Below are 17,561 nucleotides of genomic sequence, written 5' to 3'. Positions count from 1 at the left end.
CAGACTCCCGGGCAGAAAAACAGACATCACCAGGTATGTTGTTTTATAGAAGCTTGATAGTGCAGGACCCTTGACCTGCTTGAAGCTCCTCAAATCAGAGAAACACACTAAACATACCTGTTGTTATTATGTAGCATCTGATAGTGTATGTGCCTTCCTGGAGACAGTGATTTTTGTGAAGTGTTAGTTGGGGTTTGCCAGTTTCTCTTCATGTTTTGGTTTGTAGGAATACATAGCATTGTGTGAAAAATACTTCTTTCTTGTTTGCTTGTTTGGGTTAATGTTGTCAGTACATTTTGGTGGTCGCTTTGATGATTTTTTTTCCATCCAGCTTTCCTAATTCAATCATTACACATTTTCTGTGGGTTTTTGAGCATTCATAGTGCACATATCCTATTTCATGGTCAGGTGGAGCATGAGTTTTGATGAGGATTTGAGAGCCAAGTCTCTATGCCATTATCTTTGTTTCAAAGGACATGGAAAGTTCTCATCTCTGGCTTCTTCTGTCTTCCCCCCTCCGTTTTTCACTCCTTGTGCTCCTTATCTGTTACAGGGCTCATTTTCTTGTGCCATACATGTAATGTGTTGAATTGACAGCAAGACACTGCACTGAAACAGAAAATTCCCATTTTCCAGTGCCATGCTGAGGAAGTGAGAGGTGGAGAGAGCTTTAGGTCATTTACCTGGTAAATCCCTGCCTAGTCTCTTCTAGCAGAGTCGCTGATAGCCCCTTGGGTGGGTGCTGCTATGAGAACCATCCACTGATGTCTCCCTGGAAAATGCATATCCTAGGCAGCAGATGCCAGAAGGGAAGAGAAAGCACGGACTGACTATCCTAGGCTTCATTTTTTAAAAAATAAACAAATTTAAGTATTTGTGTAAAACAAGCTAAGCAAGTAAATGTTACATTGTTCTCAAATCTTTTTATTACTTAATCTATAAAGAGTTGAAAGCAGCTGTTACAGGTTGATGGTTGTCCAATCATGATGAATGGTTTAACTTGCATGGGAAGGCAGAGAAGTCTCACTGTCACACCTGTAAAAGTAACATGCAGACTTCTTTCTTTCTATCCGCTTTTATCTTTCCTCTCCTCCTGGGGAACTTGAGAGAAGTAAAATGGGCTGTCAGTATTTATTTTTTTTTTTAATATGAGTAATAATACTTTTTATTTTATTTTCTTTGCCCAGGGTATTTATGTACGGGATGCACCTTTGAAGGACATAAAAGTGTTCAATGCCCGACGATTTGTGGCTCTTTTTAGTGTGGTGAATGCCACGAAGCGGGACGCTGGCAACTATCGCTGCATGATCCGGACGGAAGGAGGAGTTGGTGTATCCAACTATGCAGAACTGATAGTCAAAGGTACTTCACCATAGAAATCAGTGTTTGCATGCTCCCTGTATGGAATCAGGGCTTGCAGTTGCTAATGCAGCAAGAATGTCACCCATAGCCTGTTAAACTTGATAAGAGGTTCAGTAAATAGATTTTATTTATGTCAATCTTAAGAGACTAGCCAGCTGTAACAAGGGAGTGATGGAAGAAACCAGGGCTAATTAACTAGCTACTTGGTGATTGCTGTTTTAAATATTTCCCAAAAATGCACTGTTTAGACCTATACACCTTTACAAGCTTTTATTTAAAGTATGAACATAATAATGGCTACTTGTCCCCTTTGTGGAGATTGCATTATAAAAATACACTTACTTCAAAATATGCAAGATTTACAATTCAGTGAACACATAAAATACATATACTGTAGTATATGGAGGGATGTTTTTAAAAACTGTGAGGAACACTTAGATGTAAGTAGAATAGGGAATAGTCTGTCACCAGTAGAAGAGGATGCAAGAAAGCCATAATGAAGAATAAACCATTTTCCAAAAGCAAGAATAGGGTTTTAGTGAATGTGTTGTAGAGAAAATTAAGAGAAACAGACAAAAGAAGGATGTTTGGAATAACCAGAGTATGAAGATAACAAGACAAAACAAATTGTAGCTTGAAAACATAAGAGCTATTTGAATGGACAGATAAAAAAAGAAACAGAGTGAGTGAGATGAGAATATAATTTTAAGGTGTGGCGGAAAAATTGGGTTATTTTAGTCCAAGCATGAAAAGAAAAAGTAAATGGCCAAAATTTAAAGTAGATGGCCAAAAATAGATACATAAGAAAGTCAGCAAAGAAAAGAAGCATGGACTATAACCCCAGTAGGAATGATGAAGCATCTTTCAGACTTAACACCAGTGAAAACAAAGAGGAATGAGCACTGCCTGAAGGAGGTAGAGGGAGGAGTTACTGCATCAGTGAGGAGAGGTGCAGTAAGCCAAAGGAGTTAATTTCTTCTCAGTCTCTTAGATTCAGGATGTTTTAATTTGTTAGTGCTTCTTTTGAGGTACAATAGATGAAATTATGAAGCGTATCATTAAAGCATTTGTGCTTACCCAGATTCTTTCAGAAAATTTGCACTGGGCACTGTGAGCAAGTGGATAGCCTTAGGGTGTAATCCCATTAACTGCTTGTAGAGTGGCAAAGTAATTATGGTAATCCCCATTGCCTGTGTTGGAGCTTTTATGATACCACCTGCAGGTCATTCCTTCCTGACCCAAAAAGACCCATTTTAAGCATTGTGCTGTAAAACATTAGATGACTGTACTGAACAGCAGCATGAGGGGCTAATGAATAAGTACCTTTCTTATTGATGACATATCATTAAGAAATGGTATTTCCTATTTTTTAACAGGTGTTCTGCAATATCAGTTAGCAGACTTCAAAGATAACAGGTTGATTTCAGTGCAGCTATATATTTTTTAATCCATTACTATCTGTAAATCATGAAGGATGTACATATGCCTACACTGCATGTAATGTTTAGTATACTTGTGAATTGCTGATGGCTTAATAATGGTATATGTAAAAACAGTGGTGTAATTACTTCCCCCTCTTTGTTACAAACAATGAATTTAATTCTCTTCTCATTTACACTTGTGTAACTAAACTGCCTTAAGAAGAATTTCCTCTGAATTACATGGCTAGAATGACAGGAGAAGGAGAGTCAAACAGAGCATCCTAAGTTGAAGAAAATCAGTTCTTCACATTTATCATGGTCTGTTTCATCTGGTTAACTGAACCTGTAACTCAAGTTGCAAAAAGTTCTGCTCTGGAATAGGGCTTTTTTCAAAATATACTTGCTTTTAAGTCAAGATGTTTGCACAGTAGAGTGGGTTAGAACTTTGTACAACATTCATTCCACTTCACTGTAGACAAAGTTTCACTAAATAGGAGCTTACTCTAAGTAGATTCCAATTACGTGTGTAAAGAACTTTAAGGTTTGTAGTGCTGTTGTGCCAAGATGTTGTGTGGCACTGGAGGTGAGGTACCAGAACTCTTGAAAAGAGCAGAAGGGCTGCTGGTTTCAGGTGCTGCAAATCAAACCTGCAATCACAAAGGAATAGGAATGACATCTTGAAAATGAAAGACATGTAAGAAACTGCCAGGTGTTCTTACTCTCATTTTTTTTTTGTCTTCTTTTTTCACCTGAGTGAGCATGTTACACCAAGGTTTCATTAGTATGGGGGTGGGGGGAATTGCAATTAAAGAGCTGTCTGTTCTGTTATTAAATAATAGTAAACACGAATATTGTCTAGTTAATGAGAAAAAGCTTGTCAGTGAACAATTAGTCTGGCCTCAAAAAGCGGGGAGGAAAGAAGGGGTTTTATTTGAAAACTTGTTTGTGGTAACTTACATGCCTTTCAGAGGATGGTGTAATAAAGTATTGATTGTTCTATTTAAATAAATCCTGAAGGGGAGGTTTTCAATTTACCTGAGTGTTTGTTCTGATAAGAAAGGCTGAAAGGACAAGTGCCTTGTCATTGTATGTGCTCAAACGGCACAGTATCCTCATCTAAGTTTGTCAGAGAATTGGATTGAAATGTCACTTCATCTAACGGGAGGCATGAAATTGGCCTTATCAGATAACCCACTTATTGTAAAAAATATCAGCTCGTATCTAATAGATGACATAAAAGTAATCAAACATTGAGCAAAAGGAAAACAGTCGGGTGGAATTGATTAAATGCGTTTGGTAAATAAATTAGAGTTCTACATACAGTCCCTAGGTTGAAGTTTCCTAATAGTGGGCAGATCCAACACAGATTAGATTTAGGAGAACAGAATGAGCCTGTCTAGCAGACATCAGATTATTACAGAGTTCAGACTGCTTATTGAGTTCAAACAAGGTAAACCTAGGTGTCAAATTGGTTAAAAGGAGTTTGGCTAGGTTTTTAAGCAAGGGCAAAGAAAGGTATCTGTATCTGCCATCTGTAATGCTGGCAGCTTAAATGTCTGCATTTTCCAAATGGAAATTTTTTTTAACACTGGGAACAGAAACAAACCTCTTCAGGACCTCTAGAGCAAAGATTTAATTCTGGAGGGCAAAGTCATTTTGACATCAAGACATAGTAAGAAAATATCAATGATTACTTTCCTGTGGTATCAATTATTCTCATGCATTAAATATACATAGATACTTTGCATCTGTTTCTTTCTCTCTCCAACTAACCTTTCATGCTGGAGCCATCACTGTCTGTACCCCGTTTTTTACCAACAGTGCTGGCATTAGGACTTATTTTTATTGTTGCCCAACAATTCCTATGATGAAGTCCAGTTTCATAATGCTCATTTTCTGGCAAACTGACTAGAGACTTGTATTTTTCAGTGTGTGTGTGTGCCTCAGCCTGGAGTTGTTGAGAAAACCTCCAGATAGAAGAGCTGATACAGTTCCTCCATCTTAGTGAACTTGCCATAGGAAAGTGCTGAAGGCTCTGGACTTTGAAGCAGTAATATTTTTTCAGAAGGGTATTAGTTATGTCAAAAATGGTATTTTTCTCTTCCTGTGAAAATATGTTCTCAAATACAGTTAGTTAACAAACTGCTGAATAAAACCCAGCAAGACCCTGGGACTTGGTTGAGTTCATCTTTCACATTCCCCCAAAATTCTAAATGCAGTGTACCAAATTTAATTGCAAGTGGAGATCTGAGCTCCTCTGGGGCAGACTGGATCCAGGCACAGGGATCAAGACCTATGAGCTTACCATTTGTGTGCTTTTAGTATACAGTCCTCCATCTTGCTGAATCCTTGTATTTTGAGAGTAAAATGGTGATGGGTTAACAATGTGGATAGTGAGGAGTGCAAGAACAAGAAGCTGCATATCCAGATGAGGGGGCATCATTGCTCTCTACAGCTGCCTGACAGGAGGTCGTAGCCAGGTGGGGGTCAGCCTCTTCTCCCAGGCAGCAAGGAATAGGACAAGACCTCATGGACTCCAGCTTTGCCAGGGAGATGCGGGTTGGACATCAGGAAGAATTCTTTCCTTGAAAGGGTGGTTAAGCATTGGAACAGGCTGCCCAGGGAGGTAATGGGGTCCCCCATCCCTGAAAACATTCACTTAGTGCCATGAATTAGTTGGTATCCTGGTGTTTGGTCAAAGGTTGAGTTGCATTATCTTGGAGGTGTTTTCCAACATGATTCTGTGATTTTGTAGAGGGGAAAAAAGAGGAGAAAGTAAACATATACACATTCATGCATTTCCAAAAAGTTAGGAAGTAGATTTTGTCATTTTTCAAGATAGTGCTTCTGAGCTGCAGAGAAGAAATGTCTATTTTTGTCTTCTTTAACTCACTTAAATCTTAGAGATTTACATTATCTCCAGTGGCATCTCAGTGTGATGCCTTCCCCTCCCAATTAAAATTTGAAAAGAACTGCAGAGTAAAAGATGTTAAGATGTTGTAGAAAATGTTTGGAAAATCTGTGTAATTTAAGAACAAAGCAGTTTAAATGAAGGAGTTGGAGTTTCAAGTATGTTTTCAATTAATAAAAAAGAATAAATCGTTTACATTCATGTATGGCTACATTTATTTTTATTATCTGTGTAAGAGAAGGGCTGCTCCTTATCATAAAGTGTGTCTTTTTCTCAAATTTAATAGAAATGATCTATTTATTTAGAGTGACCTGAGAGCACCTGCTTAAAGCTTTCTCTCCCCTACAGACCTCTGGCTTTGTAGGTAGCCACTGTTGCCTTTCCCTAAGGGATTTTGCCCATTGTCATTTGTCAGAGAATTCAAAAGGAGGTTTGATGTCTAAAAAGGCATAAAATTTGAAATTTGAATCCACTTACCTTCTTTTTTTTCAGTTAATATTCTATTTTAAAACCTATGTTTAAAAGGGCTTCACAGCACTGAATAAATTTGTCTACTTGCTTCAGGAGGAGATCCGCAAGGAAGAACTCCTCTTTAAGCTAAGTCATTGTACTAAATAGCTACTGCTACAAACTTGTTTCTGCTGTCAGTTGAAAATTCCTCCTTGAACATACTCAGCACTGAACTATCAAGTCTATTGTACTGTTTCATAAAGGTATTAATTTGCATGATATTTAATTGAGCCGACCTCAGTGGCTGCCAGTAAAACTGCTTTTAGTGAAGGACAGTTTTGCTGCAGTGTGGTACTTACCTAAGTGATTCAAACTCCTCAGCATCCTAAAAATATTAAATCATTCTGTAAAAAGAAAAACGAAAATAACAAGACAGAAAAATACATTTCAGACTTCAGTCTCAAAATCAGTTAATTATATCTGGATATACAATGTTTGTATTAGAGGATCTGCTTAATTGAGTCTCCTATTTTTAACCAGTCACTTAATATGAGCATCATATTTGTAATGAAAGGTTGATCTTAGGTAGTCTCAATCTCTGGTAAGAGGGTAACTTTTAGTATTAAACCATATTAATAGTATGAAATTGCAGTATATGCAGGCTTTGCTGAAATAATGTAACTTGAATTAACCTTTTCATTGTGGTTCCTGCCAAATGAAAAACATGCCCTGAGGTATAAAAACACAACAAAATACTGTCTGTTTCAAGTACTTGTAATATTTGGAATGAATTGGTGTAACCACTAACCTTAGTGACCTAACTCCTGAGTTTGCATTTTGAATGGCACTTCAACAGCCCTTAGTAGCATTTGAAACTTGAAAGTAATTAACTGTTCTTTCAGCATGGCTAAGTAAATGCCTTAGGATCCTCTATAAAAGTTCCATTTCATGTCTTGGTTCACAAAACAGCTTAATGATTTAAATTGATGCTAAATCATTTTGAGGCAAGTCAGAACCGTTTCCAGACATACTATCACTGTATGAAGCCATAGTTTATATGCTTTAGGAAGAATAGTTTCAATAAAACTACAGTATGTTTCTAATTCAGCAATTACATCAGTTTGCCATATATTGCTATTGACATAAAACAATGCTTTCACTGCTGATTTGAATATCTAAACAATATTCTTTGTGTCCTGGAATCTGCCACAATATTTTTATAGCTATTATTATGTCTATTCCAATTAGTAATGCTTAATAGATATCTTTGGAGATGTTTGGTTTGTTGCCCTTTGTATTGTGTTCTTCATGATAGTAATCACTTATTTTGTTAAGATGAAAACACACAGTGATGATGCCTGTGTTTGCTGGTTTGTAGTGTTGTATTTCAGCAATTGCTAACAGATTGCACAGATCGAAGCTTGCATACAAGTGTGCCCTACTAATTAGAAACACTATCAATCTGAGGCACAGCTAATCTTCAGTGTACTTAGTTGCTCTTTCTATAAATGAAAAAAGGTAGAATACTATAGGATAATTATGTGCTTGTTAAAATAGCAATTTGCTATTTCTGAGGAAGTACTGAATGTTTCCTGGAGATCCTTTCTCCCTTCTGCTTCAATCTTTTATGTTCTTTGCTTTAACTGTGACTTTGAAGAGCATGAAAAAATTATAAAATACATAAATTAAACTTCTTGTGTGTTTGACTACATGTATCTCAACACAGAGGGAAATGGTTATCAGAAGAGGATAAATCTGAATCTAAGGCTTAGGGAAGACAGATGTCCTGTGTTCGTTGCATGTTCTGTGTAGCCTTAAGAAGATGGCAGTGTTTGCTGATAGATATGTTAAGAATAGAATAGAATATTGGATCAAATAGTGCCTTATTACAGTGGCTTGATTTCATTCTACTTTACTATATTTAACCAAAAGGAAGGCGAATTTTTGGCTGATATGATGCATGAAATAGCAGAGTAATTAAACCAGTAGGGAAGATAAGAACTTGTTATTTACCTTTAAAAAAAGATGTCTGCAAATTGTTTCTGCAGTCTAATTTAAAATAAGCTGCCTATCACAGAGTAAATTAAAGTGAGTTTAAAACTTTGGTCAGTTTTGAAATCTTCAGAATCCAAACTATCGGGTTATCACTTGCATACTTGTTCTGTGATACAGAGTACCATTTCCATGTGGTAGTGAAAACAGCCATTACATGAAGTAGAAACAGACCTCTAGTAAAAACTCAAGAAATCCCCCAGCTTTCATTTAACCAAAATATAGAACTTGAAAAATTACTGTATTTACTCTGCTTAGACAGAAGTCTGAAAATATGAAGGCTGAGTAGTTAAGTACATGAAAAATAATTAATAAAAAATTCATTTTGTTTCTGTGCAGAAATTTCTGTTCTCATTATGTGTAATCATAGGCTACAACATAAATGTTAGCTTGAAAACATTAGTTTTGAGTAGGATTATTATTAATATCCAGAATGAAGTGTATTTTTATGAGAAAACCCGAGATTATCTTTCTTTTTAAACTGGGAGTTGCTATGGAATGTTGAATGAATAGAATTTCATTTGCACCTGATTCAAAGTTATGAAGTTTAAACCAAAAGCTTCAGGTTAAAATCTCCAACTGCATAAGCAAAAGAATCTGAATATTGCAGTTAATGAAAATAAGTCAGTTGTAGTGGTGATTTCTTCATATCCATGTTTTTATGCAGTCTTCAACTCTAATGTAGTACAAAACCCTTGCTTATTTGAATGTTTTAGAAGTAGAAAAAATGGAAGTGTAATCATAGATTCTTATCATACCGTATTGTTTTTCAGAGCCACCAGTTCCTATTGCTCCACCTCAGCTGTCCTCAGTTGGTGCAACCTACCTCTGGATACAGCTGAATGCCAATTCCATCAATGGGGACGGACCTATTATCCAAAGAGAAGTTGAGTATCGAACTTCAAGTGGGAGCTGGTATGACATACAACCCGTGGACTCCACAAGCTATAAGATTGGGCACCTGGATCCTGATACAGAATATGAAATCAGTGTGTTACTTACAAGACCAGGTGAAGGAGGAACAGGATCTCCTGGCCCAGCTCTGAAAACAAGAACTAAGTGTGCTGGTGAGTACTCCAACGCGATAGGAAAGTTGTAAGCATCTTTCTAGGGCTGAAGACATAAGTTAATTCATTGGCAGTTTTTACTGTCTGTCTTAAACCAGCAGGTTGCAGGAATTAAGACTGAATGGTTTTAACTATAATATATTTGCATTTTCCAGCTACAGTGACCTTGAGAACAACTTTCTGTGCCATTGTAGACTGTAGATGAAATAATGACTGTGCATGCTTTTGTTTTTTCAATGTCAGTTGTATCCAACTTGTGGATAAAGTGGAAAGAGATCCTGGGTAACAGCAAAAGCATTCACTGTTGAGTCTCAATTAGCAGATGTGGTTTAGCAAAGGGCTGCTTTCTTGAGTGACTGACCGCATGTCTCTTTACTAAATGAGATAGTGCAATTTTTGATGCATTGTAGCAATCTTGGCCCCTGTTTTGGATGTTATAATTAATAGAGTTGACCTGTGATTGTAATAGCATACAAAATTCGCCTATTATACAGAAACAATTGTATAATAATTTTCAGTAAGACTGGCAGTGATATTAGTTCGGGATTTAGCCGCTCAGAAAATAATAGAGGATACTGTGACCTGGATTTTCTTTGGTCATTACTATTTTCCCCCAATATTTTGAATCATCTCTTTGCTGTTGTAAAGGTGGTGGAAGATAGGCAGGAGTGTGGCTAGAGGAAATGGGAGTAACAAGGTTACAAGGTTAGCTCATTGTTCCTGGGCTTTTAAGGAATTACTTAGTCTTACTTGCCTTTCTAACACAAAAAATTATGTACTTCAACAGAAAAAATATGTTTCCATTGCATATATTTTTTGTAAAGTCACCTGTCAGTGAGTAAATGTCATTTCAGTTGAATTGAATTGGTGTGATGTCAAACACAAAATGAAATACAGTTGCTATCAGAATCCCACTTGTATGTTCTGAAGATGCAAACTTATACAAGTACTAACTCTTTGATGTTATTTTTGGTATTTTTTCTTTCTCTCATTACTGGAAATAAGTATTTAATGAAAAGTGCCCAAAAGCAGTGCAGCAAAATTATAAAATTAAGTATTCTGTATTTACAAGATAGGCTAAGATAACTTCAGCTTAGTCAAAAGTGGAGCATAAAAATGAAGTATAGTTCCCTTCAGGAGGGTTTCGGGGTCACTGTACTCTTCATAATAATGTAAATGTCTGTCTAGACAAGGTACGTACATATTTAATACACTGTTATTTCAGTTCTTTTTAAATTAAACAGTTTTTCTAATAGTTTTTTCATCTGCTTGTATGATCATCTAATGCAGTACTGGGTGCTGTGTAAGTGAGCCTGTCCTGTAGGGCTGTGTTGTGTTACCAACCTTGGGTTAGTCACAAATCCAAAATGCAGTGCCAAACAGGCTGCTGTGAAGGAAATTTAACTCCACCTCAGCCAGACTTACTAGAGAGTGATATCCACAATTTTAGTTGTATTTAAGAATATCATATGCTTTCTGTTTTCTCAGTGGTACATAATGTTGAGTATTAAAACAGGCATTCAGTTTCATAAACCAGTGTGTACTGGAAGTGTTTTATTACCTGGTAGTGTCTTGTAATACATCCGAATTATTTATGTTTTCATTAAGCTAAACAGTAACATTCTTAAATTAAAAGCAGAAAGTTAAATGACTGAAAATGTAAATTGAATGATGATATTAAATCTGTCTCTACAAATTGTTTTTTTTTAATAGCAGAAGACCCTGCTTTGAAGGTGTAGTGGTTATTGGTTAACTGTTAGCAAGTGACATGCTAATAACTGGCCCAAGGGTTTAAAAAGAGATGCTGATAAACTAATGACGGTATAATTAAGCTGGGTAGGAGTAAAATAATGCCAGTCTCCAAAGCATACCATAGAATTAATAAAACAGGAGTCTTTAAGAGAAGAATCATTGCACCTTTTTAATTACTGTGATAATTGCATGCTGCTTGCCTGTTCCCTAGGGGAAGATAGTGAACCACTTGGAGACTTGAAGCAGTATGCTAGGCATTCAATAATCTTAATAGTTCTCCAAAGCATTTGAAATATGTTTTCATTTTAACAAAATGAGATTTCAGAGGCTTGTAATAGACAAGTCTTATCTGTAGCTTTCCTAAATAAAAGCGTCTATAATTAGAATGCAAAGAAAAAAAATCTCTCCAGACTTGGTTGCATCACACTCACAGGAGCAGTTGCCACTTCAGAAAGTGCTTTGTTTCCTTTTGATGAAATATATTGTATGTGCTCTTTCAGTGTAATTCTCAGAAAGCCAAAGAATTGCATTGAGGTCTGGATTACATTTAACCTAGAATGTGAAGTTCAGGTTTGAAGTAGTTTAATGGATTTTGGCCATGATGAACCACATTTCAGTCAAGCTTAGAAAGAAGGGGTTTTCTCATTTAAAGTGTGAAATGGAGGCCTTCCCAGGTTGTCTGGAATTTAAATCACTGTTCTGTGCTGAAAGCTCCCTCTTCCCACAACCATCTCATGCAGTGCTGTGAACCTAGAGTACAGAATGCCAGGGATGGGGCATCCACAACTTCTCTGGGCAACCTGTTCCAGCTCCTCACCACCCTCACAGTAAAGAATTTCTTCCTAATATCTGATCTAAACCTATTTCCAGTTTGAAGCTCTTCCCCTTGTCCTATCACTATTGTTCCTGAGACCCAATCTGACCCCAAACCAGTGGAACTGTCCATTGTGAAACTGAAGTAGATATGTTGAAGGATTAGTAAGATAGACTGTGTTTTGTAGTTTCTTCTTATCCATATCAGTATTTCTGTGGGTAAATATATTTATTTCAGGGTATTCCAGCATGCTTTGTCTTTGACATTTGTTGCATGGTACAGTTCTTGATCTGGTCTCTGTCTCTGCATTCTGGTGATGAAACAGTGCCCCAGTTAAAACACACCTGAATAACTGAATAATGCAGAACTGCTAAATGAGCTCCTGATTTTTTTTTTTTTTTTTTTTTTTTTTGCTATAGCCCCTCTATTAGGAGATGTTATTTCTAATTTATGTTGTTCCTTGAATCGGCTGGTGAACAGATGTGTCTTAAAGACAGCTACCTTAGGTAGAAAAGTTAAAATAAAATCCTACCTCCTGCTAAGGGAGGGGATTGTTAAGGCCCCCTAGAGAAAGTTATTTTCTTTTTATCATATTTTTTTTTTCCACTGTGACATTTAGCATAATTTCTGAAAATTAGCATATTTTCCTTTACTGAACCAGAAAACTCTATTGTAATTTAAGGAAATTTAAAAAATAAATAAAAGAATCCTCTGATGAATTATCCCCAAACTGTGGAGTTTTTTTAACAGTAAGATCTCTACTTCTTTGTGCTAAGACACAATTACTGCCCTGGAGTATTTGCAAAAACAATCACTGTCAATTTAGCCAATAATTTTCATACAATGAAGTAACATGAATGTTTTAATTAACATAGTTGATTTTGCTGTCTCTTCTTTCCCGTTACCTGAGCTTGTCAGGAGGAAAGCTGTTACTCCCAGTACAACTGAGCTCTTAAAACACTGCTGCAGGTTTGTTGTAAAACGTCTGGTACTCCTAGAAGGCTTGTTACAATCTGGAAGAACAGAGCAGAGGAAATCTTTAAATCCCCTCTCTATATAAAGAATAATCTTTGTTTTTCTTTATTCGCTCATTCCTTTACATTCAGCTGGTTAATCTTCCAAGGTGTCAAAATAATTTCACTAGTTCTGTGCTGCCCATTGGCATCTACTGGCATTGTGAAAAAAAATCTACATGTATCAGAATACACTGATGGAATGAGTATCCTCTTCCCTCTGATCAGTTCAGACCTGTATCAGGTTGCACCAAGCAGAAGTATCTCTGGGCAGATGGCACAGACCAGGAGCTGTCCTGAACCCCGCATTTAAATTCAGTGTGCCCAGGTATGCTGGACAGTACTCACTGCCACCACTGACATTCTGCCCCATGACACAGAGCACTGTCCAGGTCCTACAGAATGGGCAGTCTGTATTTTCTTGGGTACAGCGTTCTGAATAATAAGTCAGTTTTGCAGTTGGTTTTCCCTGTCTTCCACCTTCTTTTGTTATTAATTCTCTTGTTAGTTTCTCCCTTTGTCAGTGCCTATATCCTAGCCTTTCTTGAAACTCAGTGGTGCTTACTGCTGATTTCCATGCCCTACCCCATTCTATATCACTATTAGGAAAGATGAGTTCCTTCCTAAGAGCTTCTCTAGGTTGAAATGGCAGCTGCCTTTCTCTGTCCTTCAAGACTTCAATCTCTTGACCTTTTTGTCTCAAGAAGAGAGGAAGGATCTTAGTGTAACTGGGAATTAAGTTATTCCTTCTCATTGCTATACCATGAGGAGGTACCTGTGCTATACCTGTGAAGAGGTTGAGGGTTTTTTCAGGCATGTAACAAAGTCTTAACATTGCTTAGTTTTGTGATCATAGGAAAATGTCAACTTGCATCCATACTGCAGTTTTTTTCCACACCTCTTTCTCTTAGCAATTTTTTTTCAGGAGATTTAACCAAGGTTTTTGCAGCTGTGTTGTATGAGAGCTACACCTTGGGTCAGAGACACCTGAACCCTGAGGAGTAGGGTGCTGATACTGCACCATTTTATTTTCTATGGAGAAGTTCAATGACATTTCTAAAGTCTCCATTCCTAACTTGAAATTGTAATAAACTTTAGGAGAAAGTTGCATTGATTTATCAGAACTAGAAGTCCACAGTGAACTTACATTTTATTTATGCTTTTATTATGGAAGTAAGATCCTACTGTATTCTCCTTTTTTTCTAATGCCTTTCTGATACACAAACCATCTCGTATAAGGTCACTTTCTCCTAAGGGTAAAAGCTATTTGGATTTTCTGCACTGTAGCAGGTGAATTGCAGCTTTCAGATGTGCAGGAGATAAATGGAAAGATTTTAGTAGAATTCCAAGAAGATACTGCATAGTGAGATATATATGTTCGTGTGTCTGTATCACTGGTTATTACTTCTGATGGGGAAACAAATCAGAAATGCATCTTCTTGGAAGGGGCCCTTCAGAAAACACAAATGTTTTTCAGCATTGACTAATGTATGAAAGCTCTTCTTTGGCAGCCACTTGCCTGGAAACAAGTGCCCAAGGTGCTGCTTACTGAGATGACTTCTCTGATGCCGTATTACAGAACAGCTTCCCCTTGTGCTAGCAGGAATCTTGGGTTGTGAAAAACCCAGATAATCCAAATTCCTACCATATCAAAATCTCTTTAAATTCAGTTCTGTTCCTCCTTGCCTCACAGTCTAGAATATCCCCTGGAAGTCCTTTAAATTCCTGGGGATCAAAAAAAGAAAAAAAGAAGGAAAACACCAAACAACATTCTGGACAGTCTCACCCTAAACCCTGAGAAGATGATGGAACAGCCAATCTTGGAAACCATTTCCAGGAATACAAGGGACAAAAAAAAAGATCAGGAATTGTCAGCATGGATTCATAGAGGGGAAGTCATACTTGATGAGCCCAAACTCCTGTGGTGAAATGGTTTGTAAGTGAGCAAAGAGCACTGGAGATACACAAAAGTTATCTGGACAAGATGCTGTAGTTGGCACTGGTAGAGCAAGAGTGGTGTACAGTGAGGGTTGGGCCAGATGAAGCAGACCTTTCCTACCTCAGCTACTCTGTGATTCCAATTTTCTGTCAAAATCTTGAAAGAGAAGCTGTCACCATGGTGTTAAATTCTCCTAGACTGTTTTAATATGCAGAGCATGATCTTTCACTGTATTCCTGTCCTCGTCTGAAGCTGTGTAAACAGTGAGATATGGTGTGATGGCAGACTTTTATCACAGACAAAAGTTTGGGTTACACTGCATCTTTCTAGATGCTTCTCTAGATTTGTGGTTGCTAGTGCTAGTGAAAACAGACCATTTTCTTTTAAGAAATAAACACCATGAGAATATCTGCCCCTTCCTCTCAAATGTGTCTTCCCCTTGCAGGAGAAGTCACAGGTTGGTTCTCCATTCAGTGAATCTTCAGCCTGTGAACATGGAAACTTCTAACACTGGTAACCAAGAGAACTGGTGTTATATAGAAATTACTAACACCTGCACTTTTGTGTCGCCATTGGCCCCTGAATAAATAGGTTTTGGTTAGATAGAGCATCCAGAGATGTCACATGAGAAACAGAACTTTTTCACTCTCCACCACATGAAGGAGAGGGAAAAAAAGAGGACAGGAAAACTGCTGTAAGTATGTAGGTCTGTTGGCTCTTTCTGACACATGTGCTTTGAAGTATGAGAGGAATATAGACACAGTCTAGTGTTGGTAAGGACACAGAACATGAAACCTGACTATCAAATCAGTTTGTTTTGAGAAGCTGCATATTAGAATAAGGAGAAACATTTGGGATTCTTTCCTGACAGTTACAGCTGGGTTAATATATGGATGGAAGCACAGTGTATGTAAAAATAACTGCCATGTCTTTGATTGTGTGAAAAGCAGTCATATAAATGGTGACTTATTTCTTCACTTCAACAGATTCCCATTTCAAAACATTTGCAGAGGAAGAAATTAACCTGCTCTTTGAGACAAATGAACCTTCACTAACTTAGAGCAGACCTGAGGGGCAAAATTATTAATTTCACATCTGCCATGTGGAGGCAATGTGAATAAAACATAATGACCCTTAAGGAAAACTAGATAATATGATTTCTCTTGTGAAATATCTTCATCTCCTCTCTTTGTTGCAGTCTCTTATTAGTTACAAGGATAATCTCAAAAACACTCAAACAATTATTGTACCCAACTTGAATTCAGGAAGAACTGCTTGTTATGGAGTGAGAAAAACTCAGCAAGCTGGGAATGTACTGGTTATAAAAAGAAGACTGCCATCTGGGCACCTTTAATGAAAGGGCTGAATAATAAATACTTGTAAATATTTGTAAAAAATACTGTATTTACAGGGCATTCCTTAGTATTACTCTGTTCTGAACAAATTAAATACAAGCTATTTCATAGATGCTTTGGATATCTCTTTTCAGAAGTATATTATTAGTGCAGATTTAAATGAATACATTGGTACTCTGTTGCTAAAAACAATTAAAAATAACAGGAAAGGGCATTATATGTATTTCCAGTGAAGTTTCATGGGTGCCTTGAAATTTATCCTTACCAACTTTATGCTAAGCACTTTCTCCCCTCTTTTGAGGCCTATTTTTACATAAGCTGTTCCAATTCTCACATGCAGTTATACCATACTGTCTTCCGCTCATAGGCAAACTTAATTTTGAATTATGTTAATCCTTTGGCAAATGCTTTAGCAAATGAAACAAGAAAGTACGACTTTTCCTCTGACTTGGTCTTATCCAAAACCAAAGCAAAATCTTTCATACATTGGAAGTGACCACTGTATATTTACTTCAGTTTGTGTCTAGAAGAAGAATTGATTGTGTGTTCCATGGGGTGTGTATGGGTATATAGAGACACACACCTATATCCCCATCTCTTTTTCCTTCATATATACATATGAATGTATCAACCCTATGGTCAAACAGAATTTAGGCTCTAAAGGGCAGGTTTCTTGCTTAAAATATATATACATATAAAAATATAAATAAGTAAATATAAATATAAATAAGTAAATATATATAAATAAGTAAATATATATATAGATATAGTTGTGTGAACTTCTGAGCCAAGTCTAAAACCTCCTTTTGTTTTAGGAGTCAGGAAAATAAGATGTATCATAGACATCTATGATATTAAATATCACCACCTAGTGAAAGTAATGCCATTTTCCCTTATGACAGACCTGCATGGCAGGAGGGAGCACCCAATTAACAACAAATCTGTTGACAAATGGAGTATTTGATGTTGGGTTTCTGGTTGTCTGCCCTGAACCTCCTGAATTGGGGGCACTTGTTTGGCTCGCTCATCTTCTGGAATTAAATTCTGGCAGTACTGTGTCAAATCAGTTTAAATTTTAAGCAAGTTATTTGGATGAAATTTGCCAGTGGTTTTAAAGGGTATTGAAAGATGGAAATGGATGAACAGACACGCGCATGCTCCTTGGTTTTAATATTTTAAAGCTCACTCTTTTGTTTGAGACTGTTAGACCGTATGGGCTCTTGCCAGCAGCTTTGGCCAGCTTAAAAAGCGCATAACTGCACAATTCTGTTGAAGTATCTATGAAGCATGAAACGTCCAGGAATGATGTAGAAACACAGAGGTGCTGTAGTTTTTTAAACCTTATAGTAGTTTGGGGTTTTTTTCAAATTACAAAAAACATAATTATCAAAGGTTTTTAGAAGGAATGGTATATTAATTTTACCT

At 36.9% G+C, this 17,561-nt stretch overlaps 1 protein-coding gene across 13 annotated transcripts in view; it reads left to right on the top strand.

Annotated features, from left to right (window-relative positions):
- PTPRM (protein tyrosine phosphatase receptor type M) overlaps nucleotides 1–17,561 on the top strand; it is a 441,751-nt gene that overhangs the window by 165,220 nt on the left and 258,970 nt on the right. For all 13 annotated transcript variants that reach the window (XM_030265998.4, XM_072924519.1, XM_030265997.4 and 10 more), the window contains exons 6-7: nucleotides 1,188–1,362; nucleotides 8,970–9,263. In XM_030265998.4, coding sequence (XP_030121858.2) covers nucleotides 1,188–1,362; nucleotides 8,970–9,263 — 469 coding nt within the window. The remainder of the gene's footprint in view (nucleotides 1–1,187; nucleotides 1,363–8,969; nucleotides 9,264–17,561) is intronic.

The sequence above is a fragment of the Taeniopygia guttata genome, chromosome 2 (genome assembly GCF_048771995.1).
Source record: "Taeniopygia guttata chromosome 2, bTaeGut7.mat, whole genome shotgun sequence".
NCBI lineage: Eukaryota > Metazoa > Chordata > Aves > Passeriformes > Estrildidae > Taeniopygia > Taeniopygia guttata.
The sequence above is the reverse complement of the archived record's forward strand: the minus strand, read 5'-3'. Positions and strand labels throughout refer to the sequence as shown.